A 20,920-nucleotide genomic window follows, 5' to 3' on the forward strand; every position below is an offset into this window, starting at 1 on the left:
ATTTTTCCCTCTGTGGAGGGGGGATGTGACACATGGTCCCAGTGCTGGATGTTGGTGGGCATGCACCCCGCCTGTCCTGGCGAACGGGGGGGGGGGGGGGGGGGGGGGGGGGGGAGGGGGGGGAGGGGGGGGGGGGGGCCATGGGGGAGGGCAGCAACTGTTGAAAGGAATATTGTTTTTCTGAGAATAGACGATATTATCCTTTGGCTCGCAATCCTGCTCGTGTGATTTTTCTTTTTTGTATATCGGAGGGAGGGGGGATTATGTGGGTGGAGTAGGAAAGCCAAGGGAGTAAAGAGGGGTGGTATCCTGTCAAAGAGGCGGGTTCTGGCCCTGGTTACTGTAAGGCGGGGCGGGGAGGGCATCCAGTCCTGCCTCTCACAGACCCCAATCCCCCTCCACCCATCTGCTCTGGCCTCTCGTCCATCCCAATTGGGAGACAGCCTCTGGTCTGGGTCCATGTACCTCGCCTCGCCGCTCCTGGCTTTTACCCCCTTTCCCTGATTTTGTTCCCCCCCCCCTTCCAATTCTCTCCTTTTTTTGACTTGTCGTGACATTTCTTGCTGATTAAAGTACGATTTATATAAAACCAAAAAAAAAAAACATAAACAAACAACTGCTCTCCACCAGGAAAGCAGTGCACCAACTCCACCAGGCGCGCGGGACCCTGTACGAACACGGAGACAAAGCCAGCCGCCTGTTGGCACACCAGCTGAGAAAGCAGGCAGCCACCAGAGAAATTGTGCAAATCAGGGGTACGTTGGAAACAGAACCAGAGAGGATTAACAAAACCTTCAAGGCCTTCTACCAAGAGCTGTACACCTCAGAGCCCCCAACGGGGAAGGCTGGGATGAACCGGTTCCTTGATGGACTGGACATTCCAGTCATGGGGGAGGGCAGAAAACGGGACCTGGAAGCACCACTAGCACTGGGAGAGATCATGGACAGCATTAGCTCCATGCAGACGGGGAAGGCGCCGGGACCGGACAGATGCCCGGCGGACTTCTCCAAAAATTTTGCGACAGCGCTGGCCCCGCACCTGCGGGAGATGTTCACAGACTCGCTAGCTAGGGGAACACTGCCACCCACGTTAGCACAGGCCTCAATTTCGCTGATACCTAAGAAAGACAAAGACCCAACGGAATGTGGGCCATACAGATCCATCTCACTGCTGAACGCGGACGCCAAAATACTGGCCAAAATCCTAGCCAAAAGGCTAGAAGACTGTATACCTGAGGTGGTCACAGAGGACCAGACGGGCTTCGTCAAAGGTAGACAGCTTACCTCGAACATCAGGCGCCTGCTGAATGTGATAATCACCCCTCCGGGGAGAGAACACAAGAGGTGATTGTCTCCCTGGACGCAGAAAAGGCCTTCGACAGAGTCGAATGGAAATACCTCATAGAGGTACTGGAGAAGTTCGGGCTTGGAACAGGGTTCACCGCTTGGGTAAAGCTCCTATACAACACTCCTATGGCGAGTGTACGGACCAACAATACCAACTCCCAATACTTCCAGCTGCACAGGGGCACCAGACAAGGATGCCCACTGTCCCTGCTGCTGTTCGCACTAGCAATTGAACCGCTAGCAATCGCACTCAGGGCAGCAAAAAATTGGAGGGGGATCCGAAGGGGAGGCAGAGAGCACAGAGTCTCACTCTATGCAGATGACCTGCTCCTCTACATCTCGGAACCACAGAGCAGCATGGACGGAATCATTGCGCTCCTGAAAGAGTTTGGAGCCTTCTCGGGCTACAAACTCAACATGACCAAAAGCGAGATCTTCCCAGTACACCCGCAAGGGGGTGGGGGGGCGGGCGGGCTTGCGGCGGCGGCAGCAGCACTAAAGGGGCTGCCGTTCAAACACGCCCGACACAAATTCCGCTACCTGGGGATCCAAATAGCCCGTGACTGGAAAGGGATCCACAAATGGAACCTCACCAGTCTGACGGAGGAAGTAAAAAGGACCTGCAAAGATGGAACACACTCCCACTCTCACTCGCGGGGAGAGTCCAGACGATCAAAATGAACGTATTGCCCAGGTTCCTCTTCCTGTTTAGATCCATTCCGATCTACATCCCCAAGGCCTTTTTCAAAGCGCTGGACAAACTAATCATGGCGTTTGTATGGGGGGGTAAAAATGCTAGGATCCCAAAGAAGGTCCTACAAAAAACAAAACCAAGAGGGGGGCTAGCCCTCCCAAACCTACAATTCTACCACTGGGCGGCAACAGCCGAGCAAGTAAGGGGATGATGGATCCAGGAGCCAGAGGCCGAGTGGGTTCGTGCGGAGGAGGCCTCCTGCATGGGGACCTCCCTCCGGGCCCTCGCCACGGCAGCACTCCCATCCCCACCCAAAAAACACTCCAGCAGCCCAGTGGTGACAGCCACCCTCCAATCCTGGAACCAACTGCGGCAGCAATTTGGCCTGACCAAAATGTCGGACAAGGCTCCCATCTGCAACAACCATAGGTTCACACCAGCACTGACTGACGCCACCTTCAAAAGGTGGAGGCACGACGGAGGGACACTGACAGTCAGGGACCTATACACGGACGGCAGGAGAAATTTCGGCTAGCCAGGGGGAACGAGCTACGGTATCTGCAGCTCAAAAACTTATTATGAAAGGAGACAAGGACGCACCCACAACTGCCACGACAGACACTACTGGAAGACCTACTGGACGACGCAAGTATCCTAGAGAAGAGGAACTGTAGCGACATGTATGACCGACTGGTAGAAAGGGCCGACACCGTACTGGACGCAACAAGAAAGAAATGGGAGGATGACCTGGGGATTGAGATAGGATGGGGACTCTGGAGTGAAGCACTGCATAGGGTCAACTCCACCTCCACGTGCGCAAGGCTCTGACGCAACTAAAAGTGGTACAGAGAGCCCACTTAACGAGAAACCGTATGAGTAGGTTCTTCCTGGAGGTGGAGGACAGATGTGAACGGTGCCAAAGAGGCCCGGCCAACCACGCCCACATGTTCTGGTCTTGCCCCAGATATGTGGAGTACTGGACAGCCTTCTTCAAGGCTATGTCCAAAGTGGTGGGGGTGAGGGTGGAGCCATGCCCGATAGTGGCGGTCTTCGGGGTTTCAGACCAGCCAGATCTATTCCTGGGGAGGAGGGCGGACGCCCTTGCCTTTGCCTCCCTGATCGCCCGCCATAGAATCCTGTTTGGTTGGCGGTCAGCAGCACCACCCAGAGCTGCAGACTGGCTGTCCGACCTCTCGGAATCTCTCCAAATGGAGAAAATCAAATTCGCCATCCGAGGGTCAGACGACGGCTGACACAGAACGTGGGAGCCATTCATGCAATTGTTCCGGGACCTGTTTGTGGCCAACGTACAAGAGGAAGATTAGTCGGGCGGCCAAGAATCAGGGGAAAATGGACGGGAATCGGGGGAAGGTAGTGGGGGGGGGGGGGGGCTACGGGTTCGTTATGGGGGTTTGTTCTCATGGTTTTATGCTTATTTTGTTTTCTTGTTAATTTATTGTTTTTGTATTGGAGGGGAGGGGTTACTGTTTTTCTCTGTTGTGATAAAATTTGTTGTTGAAAACTTGAATAAAAATTATTCCAAAAAAAAGAGGAAGGACAAAGCCGCAAGCGACAGTCTGATGGCAAGCTAAGGCCCAAAACCAAATTGTAAATTAATGCCTATAAACATGTGCCTCGGCCATATTGGGGAATATAAAATATGTATGTCGGTTAAAGGGGGTGGCCACAGTTGTTATTATGAAGATGCTTGCCTGTAAATATACATGTTAATTTTTGCGTGTTTTTTTCTAATAATTTGTAATTTGTTGGATATAAAATATGAAAACTCAATAAAAAACATTTCCAAAAAACAAACATAAACAAACAAAAAGGAATCAGGAATCACCCTTAGTCACCATTAACACATACAGCCCCACTCCACCCAACCCTCCCAACACCCCCCACTAATGTTCGATGTTATCCGATTCTTGAAAGTGCATAATGAATAACGCCCATGAATTGTCGAACCCCTCCATCCTTCTCCTCAGTTCAAACTTAACCTTCTCAAGAGTCAAGAATTCCAGCAGGTCCCCCCGCCCCACGCCAGGGCACAGGGTGGAGAGGTTGCTCTCCATCCCAACAGGATCCGCCTTCAGGCGACCAACGAGGCGAAGGCTACAACATCTGCGTCCGCGCCCGTTTCCAACCCCGGCTGGTCCGACCCCCCGAATATGGCTTCCCGATGGCCTGGGTCCAGTTTTACATGCACCACATTAGAGATTAACCTAAAAACCTCCTTCTAGTATTCCTCCAGCTTTGGACAGGACCAAAACATACGAATGTGCTTCGCGGGACCCGCCCCTGCAATGTTCACACACGTCTTCTACCCCCTCAAAGAGCCGGCTCACGTGCTCTTCATACCACCTTCAGCTGTATCAGCCCCAGCCTCGCACACGAGGTGGAGGCATTCACTCTCCAGAGCACCTCACACCAGAACCCCCCCTCCATACCCTCTCCCAACTCTTCCTCCCATTTTGCTTTGATCCCTTCTAGTGGTGCCTTCTCTTCCAAAATAGCCCCGTAAACCTCTGACACTACCCCTTTCTCCAGTCCCCCTGTCGTCAGCACCTCCTCCAGCAACGTGGAAGCCGGCTCCACTGGGAAGCTCTGTATTTTCTTCCTGGCAAAATCTCAAACCTGCAAGTATCTAAACATTTCCTCCTGCTCCAGCCCATACTTCTCTCCCAGCTTCTTCAATCTTGGAAAATGACCCCCAAGAAACAAATCTTTTAGTGTCTTAATCCCCTTCTCTGCTAATTTTTAGGGGCTGGTTTATCACAGGGCTAAATCGCTGGCTTTGAAAGCAGACCAAGGCAGGCCAGCAGCACGGTTCAATTCCTGTATCAGCCTCCCCGAACAGGTGCCGGAATGTGGCGACTAGGGGCTTTTCACAGTAACTTCATTTGAAGCCTACTTGTGACAGTACGTGATTTTCTTTTCATTTCCTTTCATTTTTCCAAAAATTTCCGTCCCACTTCCCTGGCTCTTCTCCCTGTTTGCAGCAGTATCTGCAAGATTAATCTTCAAAGGGCAGGACGGTGGCACAGTGGGTTAGCCCTGTGGCCTCGTGGCGCCCAGGACCCAGGTTCGATCCCGGCTCTGGGTCACTGTCTGTGTGGAGTTTGCACATTCTCCCCGTGTTTGTGTGGGTTTCGCCCCAGAACCCAAAACTGTGCAGGCTAGGTGGATTGGCCATGCTAAATTGCCCCTTAATTGGAAAAAATGAATTGGGTACTCTAAATCTATTTTTTAAAAAGATTAATCTTGAATTGCTGGAGATTTCAAGTCAACCCTGGAAAGTTGGCGGCTCTCCTTGGAATAAACAGTGATCAGCCCAGTGTGCCATATGCCTGCATGGTGTGGCCATTACACTGACCCAGCTCAGCATACCTACATAGTGGCCTTAATTCCCTGATGATCCTGGCTGCCTCGTGCCAGCCGTTACACCACCATCTGTGAGAGGAACAAATTGCCATTGGCGAGTTGTGGCAGATAGTCAGTGATTGTGTGTTGATGTGCCATTTAGTCACAGGGTGCTAAGCCATGGAGTCACCTGGAGAGTTCTCGAATCTCACTGCCCCTTGTGCAGGAAAAATGTTTCCTGATTTCAACCCTAAAAGGCCTATTTTGAAGATGATGACTCTCAATTTGTATTCCCTGTCATATCTCTCTATCTATTCTAACTAATGCTTTATCATTTTATAAAGATCTTAATTAGCTCACCCTTCAGCCATCTAAACACAAGAGACAACAGAGCTAGTATAATTCTTGTGAATCTGCACTGTACTCCCTCCAAGGTCAATATGTCTTTCCTGAGGGTTGTTGTCTGAATCTCAACACACTGCTCCAGCTTGAGTCTGTCTCAGGCTCTGTGTAAGTGAAGCATCGTTTCCTCTTGAGATAAAGGCCAACGTTCCATTAACCGTTTTAATTACTCTTTCTACATGTTCACCAGCTTTTAGAGATTTGTGTACATGGTCACCTAAATCCCTGTGCTCCTCCACAGCTTTTAGTCTCTCACCATTAAGATAATGTTGCGATTCGTCTTTCTGCGATCCAAAGTGGATAACTTCACACTACCCCACAATTAAACTTCCTGCTCCCATTTACAGTGCTTCCTAACTTAAGTGTCATCTGCAAACTTGGATGCACAACTCTGTCTTCCCTCATCCAAGTCAGTTTATATGGTGAAAAGCTGAGATCCCAGTTGTAATTGCAGTTGTAATCCCAGTTGAGATCCCAGTGTAATTGCTGAGGAACATTACTTGTCAAATCCCCTCATCCCTTCTCTCTCTGTCTCCCACCTTCCAACCGTGTCGTAAAGTCACCTTCAATTCTGTGTGCTTTCAGTTTTGTTCATCTCTTACGTTGCACCTTTTCAAATGTCTTTTAGAGGTTAATATCCATAAACACTGCTGTGTTCACCATGATAGTGATCTAAATGGTGGCATAGTGGTTAGCACTGTTGCTTCACAGTGCCAGGGACCCGGGTTCGATTCCCGGCTTGGGTTGCTGCCTGTGCGAAGTCTGCACGTTCTCCCCGTGTCTGCGTGGGTTTCCTCCGGGTGCTCCGGTTTCCTCCTACAAGTCCCGAAAGACGTGCTGTTAGGTGAATTGGACATTCTGAATTCTCCCTCTGACCCGAACAGGCACCGGAGTGTGGCGACTAGGGGCTTTTTACAGTAACTTCATTGCAGTGTTAATGTAAGCCTACTTGTGACAATAATAAAAATTATTATTAAAATGGCATTAATCCATACTGACTCTCTGATCAGTTGGTACCTGTGTGGGAGCTCAGTCTCTTCTCTCTCAGCTCATGGATTCCAGTAACTTTATTATTCTGAAATAAATGACGTCTCCAGTTACCTGGGGCAGAATTCAATCCCGCCCCCGCCATGGCCCGAATTCTCCGCTACCCGGGAATTGGCAGGGGTGGGAATCACACCGGTCGGTGGGCCCCCCGTGGCGATCCCCGGCCCACGATGAGCCGAAGTCCCGCCGCTGACAGGCCTTTCCCACCGGTGGGAATCAAAGCACGTCTGGTGCCAGCGGGATTGGCGGCGCGGGCGGGCGCTGGGGGGGGGGGGGCGAACTGGCCCCGGGGGTGCCCTCACGGTGGCCTGGCACGCGATCGGGGCCCACCGATCGGCGGGCGGGCCTGTGCCGTGGGGGCACTCTTTTTCTTTGCATCCAGCCATGGTCTCCACCATGGCGGAGGCGGAAGAGACCCCCGTGCATGCGCCGGGATGACGTCGTCAGCAGCCGCTGACGCTCCGGCGCATGCGCGGACATCCGCCGGCTGGTGAAGGCCTTTCGGCCGTTCGCGCCAGCCGGCGGAGCGCAAACCACTCCGGCGCGGGCCTAGCCCCTAAAGGTGCGGAGAATTCTGCACCTTTGGGGAGGCCCGACGCCGGAGTGGTTCTTGCCACTCCACAACGCCAGGACCCCCCGCTCCGACGGGTAGGGGAGAATCCCGGCCCTAGATCCTCCTGGGGTTCCCAACTCTGAATAAAGCTATTCCGGGAGATTGTCTTTCCCTGATTGTGATGGTTTCATCAATTGACCTTTGGCCTGTCATTTCCAAATCAGTGCACCATAAAGCCCTCATTTTTAATTTAAGTGTGAGACTTCGATTACTCAAATCTCTTGATGGAAAGCCCTTCTGCTTCCAGCTTCTTGTTTTGCTGCTGTGCATTAAAAATTATATTGATTAAAAAGCCCTAAAAAAAGTTTGATTTTTAAGGCTTTTTAATCAATACAACTTTTAAAACCCAGCAGCAGAACAAGAAGCTGGAAGCAGAAGCGCTCCCTCTTAGCTTGAGTGAGTCTTGGCCTCTCTCGGGACTTCCTTTGGGGTCTGGGAGCCGTTTCTAGGCTGGGCTGGTGGGACCATGAACCGTGGGTAGGACCATGCATCGTGGGTATCAATTTTCTAGAAAATTCCAGGGTGTGGAATGGTGACTTGCAGCCAGGCGTAGTTGTGAAAGTTCAGACAGTTCGGCAGCCTTGCCCTGTCACTCGATGCTTTACCCTCCTGGCTGTACAGTCTCCTTTGTTCGTTCTTCTCTCTGAGTCTCGAGTAGACCACTCAACGACTTGTCTCCAGCCTTGCTCGTTCCGCCCAGTCTCAGACAGTTTCAGCACCAGCCCTCACGGGAAGAAACAGACAGGGCAGCAAGCAGTGACGTCCATGAGTGCAGTACGTGACGTAAAGGTCCCATGTCGTCACGCTGGCTGCCCCATGTACAGTCATGCTTCCATTCTGTTACATGGACTGTGAGAGGGCAGCACGGTGGCAACAGTGGTAGCACTGCAGTCTCACGGCACCGAGGTCTCAGGTTCGATCCCGGCGCTGGGTCACTGTCCGAGTTTGCACATTCTCCCCATGTCTGCGTGGGTTTCGCCCCCACAACCCAAAGATGTGCAGGATAGGTGGATTGAACACGCTAAATTGCCCCTTAATTGGAAAAGTGAATTGGGTACTCTAAATTTTAAAAATAAAATGGACTGTGAGCTGCCCAGAGTTGATCGGTTAACGGGGAGTATAAATCCTATTGTTTTAAAATGTCCCGGACTGCTTTTGATAGCCACTGGGAGATGGAGGGCGATTCTGGTATTCTCACTGCCATTCCTGGAGGATTAAATAATGGACTGGCATTTGCAATTTTTTAATCCAAAGGCACAGTTCCTGAATCTGTAGAGCTTTGAGAAAAATTATGCTTGTGGCATCTGCAATTCCCTCTGTAACAGAAACGATTAGGTTCCTGAAATGTGTCCACTCAGTATTTTCTGTATGACGTTTTTATTTGCTTATTAAATCTGCTAACTTTCATATTTTTCTTATTCCTTTGTTTTACTGGTATTAAATCCTTTTGCTCTATTTTACCACTTTCTCATTTAACTAACCTATGGTTTGCTTATTCTCCATTATTGTCTTCCCCACTTCTCTCCATTAATCCACGTTATCCTTCAACATTTCTTTTCTTTTAATATATTAATAAAGCTTTTGTTACCTTTCATAAACCCTGCAAGTTTCTTTCGTATTCTCTTTTTGTATTTTGAATCCCTTTGTTGCTTGTAATAGCTTTCCCAGCCTAATGGATTTGCACGTTGTGTCAACGAACCTTGTAAATGGTACACACGGTTGCTGCTGTGCATCGGTGGTGGAGGGAGCGAATGTTTAAGGTAGTGGATGGGGCGCTGAACAAGCAGGCTTCTTGTCTGGGAAGGTGTTGAGCTTCTTGAGTATTTTTGGAGCTGCATTCATCCAGGAATGTGGAGAGTATTCCATCACACTTCTGACTTGTGCCTTGTTGATGAGGCTTGAGAGAGTCAAGAGATGAGATACTTGTCACAGAATGTCCAGCTTCTGACTTGCTCTTGTAGCCGCGCTATTTCTGTGACTGATCTTATTCAGGTTCTGGTCCATGGTAATCCCCAGGATGTTGATGGTGGGAAATTCAGTAATGGTAAGCCCATTGAATATCATTTTTTTTTTTTCTCATTTTTTAAAATAAATTTAGATTACCCAATTATTTTTTCGATTAAGGGGCAATTTAGCATGGCCAATCCACCTACTCTGCACATTTTTTTTTTGGGTTGTGGGGGTGAAACCCACGCAGACACGGGGAGAATGTGCAAACTCCACACAGACAGTGACCCAGAGCCGGGATCGAACCTGGCCCATTGAATATCATGGGGAGATGACTAGATTACCTCTTGTTGGAGATGGTCATTGCCTCGCACTTGTCTGGTGCAAATGTTTCTTGCCACTTATTAGCCCAAGTCTGAATGTTGCCCAGACCTTGCTGCATATGGATGCAATCTGCTTCAGTATTTGGGGAGTTCCAAACGGTGCTGAGCATTGTGCAATCATCAGTGAACACCACCGCTTCTGACTTATGGAGGGAAGGTCATTGATGAAACAGCTGAAGATGGTTGGACCTAGGATCCTCCCCTGAGGAACTCATGGAGTGATTTGGGGCGGCACAGTAACACAGTGGTTTGCACAATTGCTTCACAGCTCCAGGGTCCCAGGTTCGATTCCCAGCTTGGGTCACTGTCTGTGCGGAGTCTGCACGTTTTCCCCGTGCCTGTGTGGGTTTCCTCCGGGTGTTCCGGTTCCCTTCCACAGTCCAAAGATGTGCAGGTTAGGTGGATTGGCCATGGTAAATTGCCCTTAGTGTCCAAAAAGGTTGGGTGGGATTGCGGGGATGTGGCGGAGGTAGGGTGCTCTTTCCAAGGTCCGGTGCAGACTCAATGGGCTGAATGGCCTCCTTCTGCACTGTAAATTCTATGAAAATATCCTGGGATTTGCCATTGCGGTACTGACACTGGACCAGAAGCCCAGACGAATGCTTTGGAAACATGGGTTCAAACCTAACCATGGCCGCAGCTAGGATTGAAATTCGGCAAGTAAATCTGGAATAACAACCTACACTCAGTAAACGGATTGTTGTGTCAATCCATCTGATTCACTAATACCCTTCAGAGAAGAGAAATCTGTCAACCCTGCCCAATCTGGCCAATGTGATTGTAGACTGGCAGTAATGTGGATGATCCATCTCGGCCTGCTTCTGAGGTCCTCATCATCACAGATCCCAGTCTTTAGATAATTTGATTCACTCGTTGTAATATCAAAATGACTGAAGGCAATTGGGATGTTGTAAAGACTACATGTCCTGCCAACATCCTGATAGTAGTTCTGAAGAGCTAGCCGCACTCCTAGGCAAGCTGTTCCAGTGCAGCCAGAGCAGCGGCATTAACCTGGCAATGTGGTAAATTGCCCAGGCATGTCTGTCCACAAAAAGCAGCAATCTAACCAACCCCGCACCACCCCTCCACCCTCAACTTCAGTCTGTTGATATCTTTCAGCACTTTGCTGATAATTATCATTGACAATGTTATCACGCAGCCACTTACTCAGCAATAATCTTTTTTTAAATTATAAATTTAGTGTTCCCAATTCATTTTTGTTTCCAATTAAGGGGCAATTTAGTGTGGCCAATCCACCTACCCCGCACTTCTTTGGGTTGTGGGGGTGAAACCCACCCAAACACGGGGAGAATGTGCAAACTCCACACGGACAGTGACCCAGAGCCGGGATCTAACCTGGGATCTCGGCGCTGTGAGGCTGCAGTGCTAACCACTGTGCCACCGTGCTACCCTACTCAGCAATAACCTGCTCACCAATTCTCAGTTTGGGTTCTGCCAGGGGCAATCAGCTCCATAACCCTTTGCAATCATAGATAAAAGAGCTGTTGTTGTTGAGAAGGATTCCAATATTTTTACTGGTGTTTGGAACTAGGTTTGCATTTTCCATTGAAAACATAGGTGGGAAATATAGCCCCTTATTATTCTCAGGATAGCCTAACACTTCACAACCAAGGGATTACTTTTGAAGTGTTGTTGATTGAGGGAAATTGACCAGGGCTTCAGAAAACACTCTGCTGCTTTTTGAATACCGCTGTTCAATCTTTAATAAAGATTATTATTATTAACACCTGCGCGAATAGTCAAGCAGAGCTTCAGTTTTAATGTGTTATCCAACAATCCCTCACTGCTGCTCTGCAATGTTAACTTGGTTACGTACGCCGCCCTGGAGATTATTCTGAGCCAAGAATGCTACCACTCAGTATTTGAATCAACAGAATACCTGATCCCTATTGGAGCTCCCCGGCCACCAGCTGATTGCAACCAGGTAACTCTGCGCGGAGCAGGCTTGAACTGAGACATGCTGCCTGCTGATAGTACCAAACTGGGAGCTAACTGTGAGACTTCCCATTGAAAGCTGGCAAAAGCCAGTTCATTTCACCGTTCGTGATAATGTGGCACTCTTGGGCTATTTGCCAATAATTTGAAACCGCTTTCGAAAGGATCGCCTGTCATTAGTTGTTGACCGTATTGTTGACTTTCTAGTATATTTTAGCTGAAACGAAATGTTCCAGCTCCTTGGGCATACCTGGAAAGAGTGACCACCTGAATGATGTATGGTGGGCTGGCTTCCACTGTACAGCAGTACCCCACTGGTGTTCAATGCCTTTAGAGGCAGGGCTGGGTGTTTGGGCAGGGGGTGGGGAGGGTGAGCTAAAAATTGCCTTTCTGGCAGCATCTGTGGTCAGGGAAACTGAGCTAACGTTTCAGGTCAATGACCTTTGATCAGAACTCCCATTTTGCTCTTTAAAAAATGGCATGCTGTTTTGTAGGATCATTTGAATTTCCAAACCTTTTTCAGAAGCTGTGCTTACAGCATCGTTATTCACATCTCCGCTCTTCCTGCTCCCACTACTGCCACAAGTATTTACTGTTTGTTTATCCTGTAGCTGTCTTCTTAATGTGCAGTTTGACGCACACTCCACTGCTGCAACAGTGTTGTGTGAGAGATGATGCTTATAATCCAGCACATAGCTCAGAATCTGCATTGCAGAGGCATGAAACTAAATGTTCAAACTCAGCCTGCTTCTGTGCTTGTTTTAACAGACCAGTGATGATGTATTGATTAGCAATAGGAAGGACATTAGGTCCAAAAGTTTAGTTTGTGTTTTCTCTTCTATCTCCAGTATGTCGCTTGCACTCCCTAATTCTCTGCCTTCATCTGATTTCTTGTGCAATGATTTCTGCCCCAGATAGGATTTGCTGTAATAAGCAGCTGGTACCAAAACTATTCTTATAATCTCCTTCCTTAACTACATTGGGAAGGTTTTGTGTGGAATTGTTCTCCACATGTATCCTGCCTCTTACTCTTGGTGAAGACTCATAGAAACAAAGAAAATAGGAGCAGGAGGAGGTCATTTGGCCCTTCGAGTCTGCTCTGCCATTCAACATGATCCCGGCGGATCATCCAACTCAGTAACCTGTCCCCATTTTCCTCCCATGTCCTTTCATCCCTTCTGCCCCAAAAGCTATATTTAACTTCCTCTTGAAACCATATTATGTTTTGCCCTCAACTGCTTTCTGTGGGAAAGCTCCAAGCTCACAACTCTCTGGGTGACGAAATATCTCCTCATCTCTGTGCTCAATGTCACTCACCTGAGGAAGAAGCTGCGCTCCGAAAGCTCGTGTTTGAAACAAACATGTTGAACTTTAACCTGGTGTTGTAAGACTTCTTACTGTGCCCATCCCAGTCCAACGCCGGCATCTCCACATCATGGCTGTCCTAAATGGTCTACCCCATATCCTCAGTCTGTGACCCCTGGGTCTGGACACACCAACCATCGGGAACATCCTTCCTGCATCTACCCTGCCCAGTCCTGTTAGAATTTTATGGGTTTATATGAGTTTCCCCCTCATTCTTCTAAACTCCAGCGAATATAATCCTTTTTTTACATTTAAATTTTTCCAATTAAGGGGCAATTTTTAGGTGGCCAATCCACCTAGCCTACACATCTTTGGGTTGTCAGGGTGAGACCCACACAGACACAGGGAGAATGTGCAAACTCCGCATAGACAGTGAACCCGGGGCTGGAATCGAACCTGAGTCCTCAGCGCCGTGAGGCAGCAGTGCTAACACTGTGCCACCGTGCTGCTCCTAAAAGCACACTGCATAATCCTATCTTGATATAGTATTTCGGATGTGCTAACCATTGTGCCGCCCCAGCGAATATAATCCGAACCAACTCAATCTCTCCTCATATGTCAGTCCTGCCATCTCAGCAATCAGTCTGATAAACCTTTGTTGCACTCCCTCTATAGCAAGAACATCCTTCCTCAGAGAAGGAGACCAAAACTGCGCCCAATACTCCAGGTGTGGCCTCACCAAGGCCCTGTATAATTGCAGCAAGACATCCCTGCTTCTATACTCAAAACCTCTCGCTATGAAGGCCAACATACCATTTGCCTTCTTTACCGCCTGCTGCACCTACAGCGACTGGTGTATGAGGACATCCAGGTCTCGATACACATTCCCCTCTCTCAATCTATAGCCATTCAGATAATCTGCCTTGCTGTTTTTGTTACCAAAGTGGATAACCTCACATTTATCCATATTATACTGCATCTGTCATGCATTTGTCCACTCACTCAACTTGTCCAAATAACACTGAAGCATCTCTGTTTCCTCCTCAAGCTCACCCTCCCACCCAACACTGTGTCGTCTGCAAATTTGGAGATATTACATTTTGTTCCCTCATCTAAATCATTAATATATATTGTGAATAGCTGGGGTCCCAGCACCGATCCCTGCGGTACTCCACTAGTCACTGCCTGCCAGTTGGAAAATGGCATTTATTCCTACTCTTTGTTTACTGTCTGCCAACCAGTTTTCTCAATGCACTACCTCCAATGCCATGTAAGAATTATGTCATACTATGGTCGCTCATCCCCAAGGAATCTCGCACAACTAGATTGCCAATTATTCTTTTCTCATTACACAACACCCAGTTTAGGATGGCCTGTTCTCTCGTTGGTCCTTCCTCTACGGTACTAATTTGGTTTGCCAAATCTATGTACTGATTAAAGTCACCCATAATTACAGATGTTTCTTGCCATTCCAACATCACCACTACAATTTGGGGCTCTATATACAACCGTCACTCACATTTTCTGCCCCTTGATGTATGTCAGCTCTACCCATATAGATTCCATATCGCCAGAGCTAATATCTTTCCTCACTATTGTGTTAATTTCCTCTTAACCAGCAATGCAACCCCACTGCCATTTATTTTTTGTCTGTCCTTCCAATATAGTGAATACCCCTGGATGTTCAGTTCCCATCTCCGGTCACCCTGCAGTCATGTCTCTGTAATCCCGACTATACCATGCCCATTATTCTATTTGCGTGATTAATTCATCCACTTTATTGCAAATACTCCGCACATTCCCCTGCTCTGACTCTTTGCATAGGCTCCCATCCTCCTGCCATTTTAGCTTAAACTCTCCCCAGCGGCTCTAGCAAATACTTCCCCAGGTCATCAGTCCCGGTCCTGCCCAGGTGTAACCTGTCCAGGTTGTACGGGTCCCACCTCCCCCAGAACTGATCACAATGTCCCAGGAATGTGAAACCCTTCCCCTCGCACCATCTCGTCAGCCACGCATTTATAATAGTAATAATCTTTATTGTCATAAGTAGGCTTACATTAACACTGCAAGGAAGTTAGTGTGAAAAGCCCCTAGTCACCACATTCTGGCGACTGTTCAGGTGCACAGAGGGAGGATTCAGAATGTCCAAATTGCCTAACAGCAGACTCCGCACAGACAGTGACCCAAGCTGGGAATCGAACCTGGGACCTTAGAGCTGTGAAGCAACAGTGCTAACCACTATGCTACCATGCCACCCATTTATCTGATAGATCCTGCTATTTCTACTCTGACTAACACATGGCACTGGTAATAATCATGAGACCACTACTGTTGAAGACCTACTTTTCAACTTACTTCCGAACTCCCTATATTCTGTTTATAGGAATTCGTCCCTTTTTTTTATCACTGTTTGTGCTGTTTGTACCGATGTGTACCACAACCACTGGCTATTCACCCTCCCCCTCCAAAATGTCCTGCAAACGCTCCAAGACATTCTTAACCGTAGCACCATACCATCCTGGAGTCTCATTTGCGGCCACAGAAATGCCTGTCTATTACCCTTCCAATTGAGTTCCCTATCGCTATTGCATTCCCACTGTCCGTGTGGAGTTTGCACATTCTCCTCGTGTCTGCGTGGCTCTCACCCCCACAACCCAAATGTTGTGCAGTGTAGGTGGATCGGCCACGATGAATTGCCCCTTAATTTGGAAAAAAAAGAAGTGGGCACCCTAAATTTATAGGAAAAAAACTATTGCTTTCCCAAACGTTTTACTCGTTTGCTCTGCAGCAGAGCCAACGTGGTGCAATGAGTTTGACAGTTACTGCTTTCCCCCGAGACGCCATTCCCCCAACAGTATCCAAAGTGGTATATCTGTTTTACAGGGGAATGTCCAGAGGAGATTCCTGAACTGCCTGCCTAGTCCTCTCGCTTACCTTGGCAGTCACCCATTCCGTTCCTGCCTGTGGAATCTTAGTCTGCTGTTCACCACCTCTCGATACATGCTATCCCTGATACTCTTCTCCTTGCAGCTACCATTCCAACTCTGAAATCTGTTTTCCAGGAGCTGCAGCTGGAGACACTTCATGCATGCCCTGGGTAATGGGAATGTACTTAGATTCCCACATAAAGCAGGAGGAGCACACCACAGCTTTGATCTCTTCTGCCATGACTTACGTTTTTGGAAGATACTTAAATAATATCAATTACTCTCGGGCTCTTCTTCCCTGGTCCTCGTTATGACAGAATGTAGCCCTTTCAAAGTATAGACAACAAAATATAGACCGTACAAACCATATGAGATAAAAGTAGTAAATACACACCCGACGTACTCACCCAATCAGCTGCTTCAACTTGCCGTGCGTCACTTTTTAATCCTGGAGGGCAGCATGGTGGTGCAGTGCTTAGCACTGCTGCCTTATAGCGCCAAGATCCCAGGTTCAATCGTGGCCCCGGGTCACTGTCTGTGTGGAGTTTGCATATTCTCCCTGTGTTTGCGTGGGTTTCGTCCCCACAACCCAAAGATGTGAAGGGTAGGTGGATTGGCCACGCTAAATTGCCCCTTAATTGGAAAAAATGAATTGGGTACTCTAAATGTAGATTTTAAAAAGTTTGAATCCTGGCGTCACCTCAGGAGCTCTAAGCTTGCATTCTGCTCTCCGTCACGCTCTTTCTCACGCCCTTTGTTCTCCCCGGCTCTGCTCTCCTGGTTATTTACACTCAATCAGATTGGGTTTGATCCCTCGACTATACCCCTTCACCTTTCACCTCAGCACCCTTGGCTTAGGATGAGGCAAACTCACTGGAGAGTATTCCTTCCGGAGTGTCACTGCTACACAATGTACTTGCCTGGATGCTGAGTGAAGACACAGATGGTGTTGGTCATGACGCTCCAGCTTCGTGGCTGAATGGCTTGTTGATGCTGACTCATGCTGACTCCTGTGATTGGTCATTATGGGAAGCTAGTCGGAGCAAGCACACGACTAAATGTTCAGGGAAAGAGGGGGAAAAAGTATTGTAAAGAACCTGCTCCAAAAGCAATGTTAACATTCCACCCTCTCCCAAAAACAAGATGCGAAAGGAGAATGGTATGGAGAGAGTTGATAATTACATCTTCTGTTAACCTTGTGCAGTATCCCCAATCTCATATGAGTGAGTTCTTGTTGCTTCTTACTGCTAGATACTGTTGCAGTTTTCTCATGTCAAAATGTTTGATCAATGTTGTACTGGACTGTGACATTCCAAATAAATGTTGCTAATATTGTAATCTCGAGCAAGGGAACAATGTGCTGTACTCCTTGCATTTTGAAGAAATTAAAATGTGAAGTAGGAAAAGTCCAACCTGACCAATAACTGCCCTTTCGGCCTATTCCCAACCATTAACAATGGGAAGGGTCATCGACAATGAGATCCCGTGACACTTGCTCACCAATAACCTCACAGGTGCTTGTTTGGGTTCTGCCAGGGCCACCCAGCTCCAGACCCCAATACAGCCTGGGTCCAAACATGGATACAAGCTGATTTGTTGAGGAGAGGTGAGAATGACTGCCCATGATGACATGGAAACATACGACTTGAGAGTGAAACAAAGAACTCTTGCAAAACCGAAGTTCAGATTTGGGGGTGGGAGGTGAACGGCTCCACTGACTGGAGGAGTGCCTGACGAAGCACGATGGTGGGTTGGGGGGGGGGGGGGGGGGGGGGGGGGGAGGGTGGGGGCTTGTCTTGTCCTCCAGGTCTTTGCTGCAGGCATTCCGAGGGTAGTGTCCTAGTCCCAACCTTCTCCCGGTGCTTGATGCACACTCCATCGTTACATCTGAAATGGGGCTTTCCACTGCCTGTTGCAAGTGAGCTCCATTTGTAATTGGTCAGATGATGAAGCAGTGTGTGCTCATGTACAACAAGGTTTGGGCTGATAAGTGACAGGAGCAGGAAGAGGAGCCTTTGCAGGGGAAGGCCTGACCACAATTAGATAAATCAGAAAGGAACCAAACAAGAGCACGCAGCTGGGTGACATTGGAGAGGTGCTGGAGTAGGATGGTGTGGTCAAGTTTGGGCAGCACGGTAGCATAGTGCTTCACAGTTGCTTCATAGCTCTCGGGTCCCAGGTTCGATTCCCAGCTTGGGTCACTGTCTGTGTGGAGTCTGCATGTTCTCCCCGTGTGTGGGTTTCCTCCGGGTGCTCCGGTTTCCTCCCACCGTCCAAAGATATGCGGGTTAGGTCGATTGGCCATGCTAAATTGCCCTTAGTGTCCAAAAAAGGTTAATTGGGGTTACTGGGTTAAGGGGATGGGGTGGAGGAGGTGTGTGCTTGGGTGGGGTGCTCTTTCCAATAGACGGTGCAGATTCAATGCGATACTGGAAATACTTGGGCAGCACCTGGGGGTATGGAGATAACATTTCAGATCTGTACCAATTAATCAGAATTGGGAAGAGTTTGGAATGTAATAGGTTTTGAGCAAGGGAAGCTGTGGGGTGGGGGCCATCTGTGATAGAGTGTTGTGTTGGGCAGGAGAGCTTAAATGACAAAAGGTTTAATGATGCAAACTCAAACAGTGATAATGGGACAAGTGAAAAAACAAAAGATATGTCTAGATGAGGTGCGAATGGCTAGATAACAGCGTCTGGATATAAAATAAAGGAAGAAATGAGAGAAAGAAACAAATCGGCAAAAAAGACACAAAGCAAACTGGAGATGTAAAATTGTTGAACTCGACGTCAAGTGCACATTGTTGCGGAGTACTGAGAAAAAAGGGCAAGGAGGGGACACAGGATATCGTTTGTGACTAAACAAAGGTTGTTTCGAGGTAGAGAACAAGGCTTTGACAAAGAGTCATTGGACTCGAAACGTTAGCTCTTTTTTCTCCCTACAGCTGCTGCCAGACTTGCTGAGATTTTCCAGCATTTTCTGTTTGGTTTCAGATTCCAGCATCCGCAGTAATTTGCTTTTATTTATTTAATGACCAATGGATCCTTTAAGCAGAGTTTACATATGGAAGTTTATGCAGCTGGGGTAAAAAAAATAGGAAGATTTCCAATTCCTGTAGTATCTTTCATGGCCATGGGTTACCCTAAAGTGTTTTGCACAGTAAGAAGTCTTACAACAGCAGGTTAAAGTCCAACAGGTTTGTTTCAAACACGAGCTTTCGGAGCGCAGCTCCAGGAGCTGCGCTCCGAAAGCTCGTGTTTGAAACAAACCTGTTGGACTTTAACCTGCTGTTGTAAGACTTTTTACTGTGCTCACCCCAGTCCAACGCCGGCATCTCCGCATCAAGTGTTTTGCAGTCAGTGGTGTACTGACTCAGGCACGGAGTGACCCAGTGAGCCAGCGCTGACCCTGTGTGTACATGGGTGTGGTAGGCGGTTAAATTGGGAGGGACAGTCTGCATTCACTTTGTGAATGGCATTAAATGGGCGGGCAGAGTCTAACTTTGTGCGCATGATCCACACAAATTGACAAGATTGGAAGACCCCCTACCACCACACATGCTGAGGAACCCCCTACAGAGACATTTAAAATCTGACACTGAAATTATAACCGAGGAATCGCAGCAGGGAATTTTGTTTAAATTCCTGTATTAATATACAGCAACAGAAATAAGGTGCAAATATACCAACAAATACAGAAATCTGATAATAGGTGGATAGAACTAGGTGACCCTGAAGACTCCATCAAAGGTGTGAAGAGCTGTGGGTTGATTTTAAATAGTCTCTTTTCGACAGCAGTCTAGCGGAGAGCCTTGGTCAGAGGTGATTTCTACTCTCCCTGCCACAAACTCGACCCTCAAAGAGGCAGAGTTCTATTCCTGTTCTTTCCTTTCCCTCTTCATTGTAACGTTTTTCTTCCTTTTCCCACAGATCCATGTCTGTATATACCAAGGTTTGCACATATGCTAGAGTTTGGGGATAAGAATCATGAAGTTTCTATGACTGCGCTCCGTTTGTTACAGAGGATGAAGCGGGACTGGATGCACACTGGCCGGCGGCCGTCTGGACTGTGCGGAGCAGGTAACCCATCCTCGATCTCTCACTACGGCCTTGTGGTCACCCTGGTCCTCTCTCTCGCTCTCTCTCTCTCTCTCTCTCTCTCTCTCTCTCTCTCTTCCCCCCCCCCCCCCCCCCCCCCCCCATCCAAATTTATCAGAACTCCCTTTCCACAAATCTGACTTGCAAAACAAACGTGTCACATTATCGCATTAAGCTGTACTGAACCCTAGTTGGAGGGCCCGCTTTCTGCATGGTATGAAAAAGGATACGGAGCTATTGGAGAAGGTGCAAAGAGTGATGACAAGAATGTTAAGAGGTTATAACTATCAGGAAAGACTGAACAAGCTAGAATTTCTTTCTCTGCAAAATAGAAATCTGAAGAGGTCTTTGAACGGGTTTGATAGGGTGGACTTGTGCTGAGTCCAAAACCAGGGCCATACGTACGATATGGTCACTGATAAAGTCAGTTGGGAAATTCAGGAGAAAGCAGGAAGTGGCGAAAATATGGAATGTGCTTTGGCTACAACAAAGTTGATTAATTTTAGGGGAAGATAGATTAGCACATAGAGCATATAGTGCAGAAGGAGGCCATTCAGCCCATCGAGTCTGCACCGACCCACTTAAACCCTCACGAGCACCCTATCCCCGTAACCGAATAACCCCTCCTAACCTTTTTGGTCACTAAAGGCAATATATCTTGGCCAATCCACCTAACCTGCACGTCTTTGGACTGTGGGAGGAAACCGGAGCACCCGGAGGAAACCCACGCAGACACTGGGAGAAAGTTCAGACTCTGCACAGACAATGACCCAGCGGGGAATCGAACCTGGGACCATGGTGCTGTGAAGCCACAGTGCTATCCACTTGTGCTACCGTGC

The 20,920-nt window shown here is 48.2% G+C and overlaps 1 protein-coding gene across 4 annotated transcripts in view; it reads left to right on the forward strand.

Moving 5' to 3' along the window:
- The window catches only part of brf1b (BRF1 RNA polymerase III transcription initiation factor subunit b), a 458,569-nt gene that overhangs the window by 213,992 nt on the left and 223,657 nt on the right, over window positions 1-20,920 (forward strand). For 3 of the 4 annotated variants that reach the window (XR_005463757.1, XM_038822063.1, XM_038822077.1), the window contains one exon: window positions 19,914-20,063. Coding sequence is in view for 3 of the 4 variants with exons in the window: in XM_038822063.1 (XP_038677991.1) it covers window positions 19,914-20,063 (150 nt within the window). In the remaining variant the exon portion in view is untranslated. The remainder of the gene's footprint in view (window positions 1-19,913; window positions 20,064-20,920) is intronic. The other variant, XM_038822086.1, reaches the window with a different exon arrangement.

This window comes from Scyliorhinus canicula, chromosome 2, assembly GCF_902713615.1.
Source record: "Scyliorhinus canicula chromosome 2, sScyCan1.1, whole genome shotgun sequence".
NCBI lineage: Eukaryota > Metazoa > Chordata > Chondrichthyes > Carcharhiniformes > Scyliorhinidae > Scyliorhinus > Scyliorhinus canicula.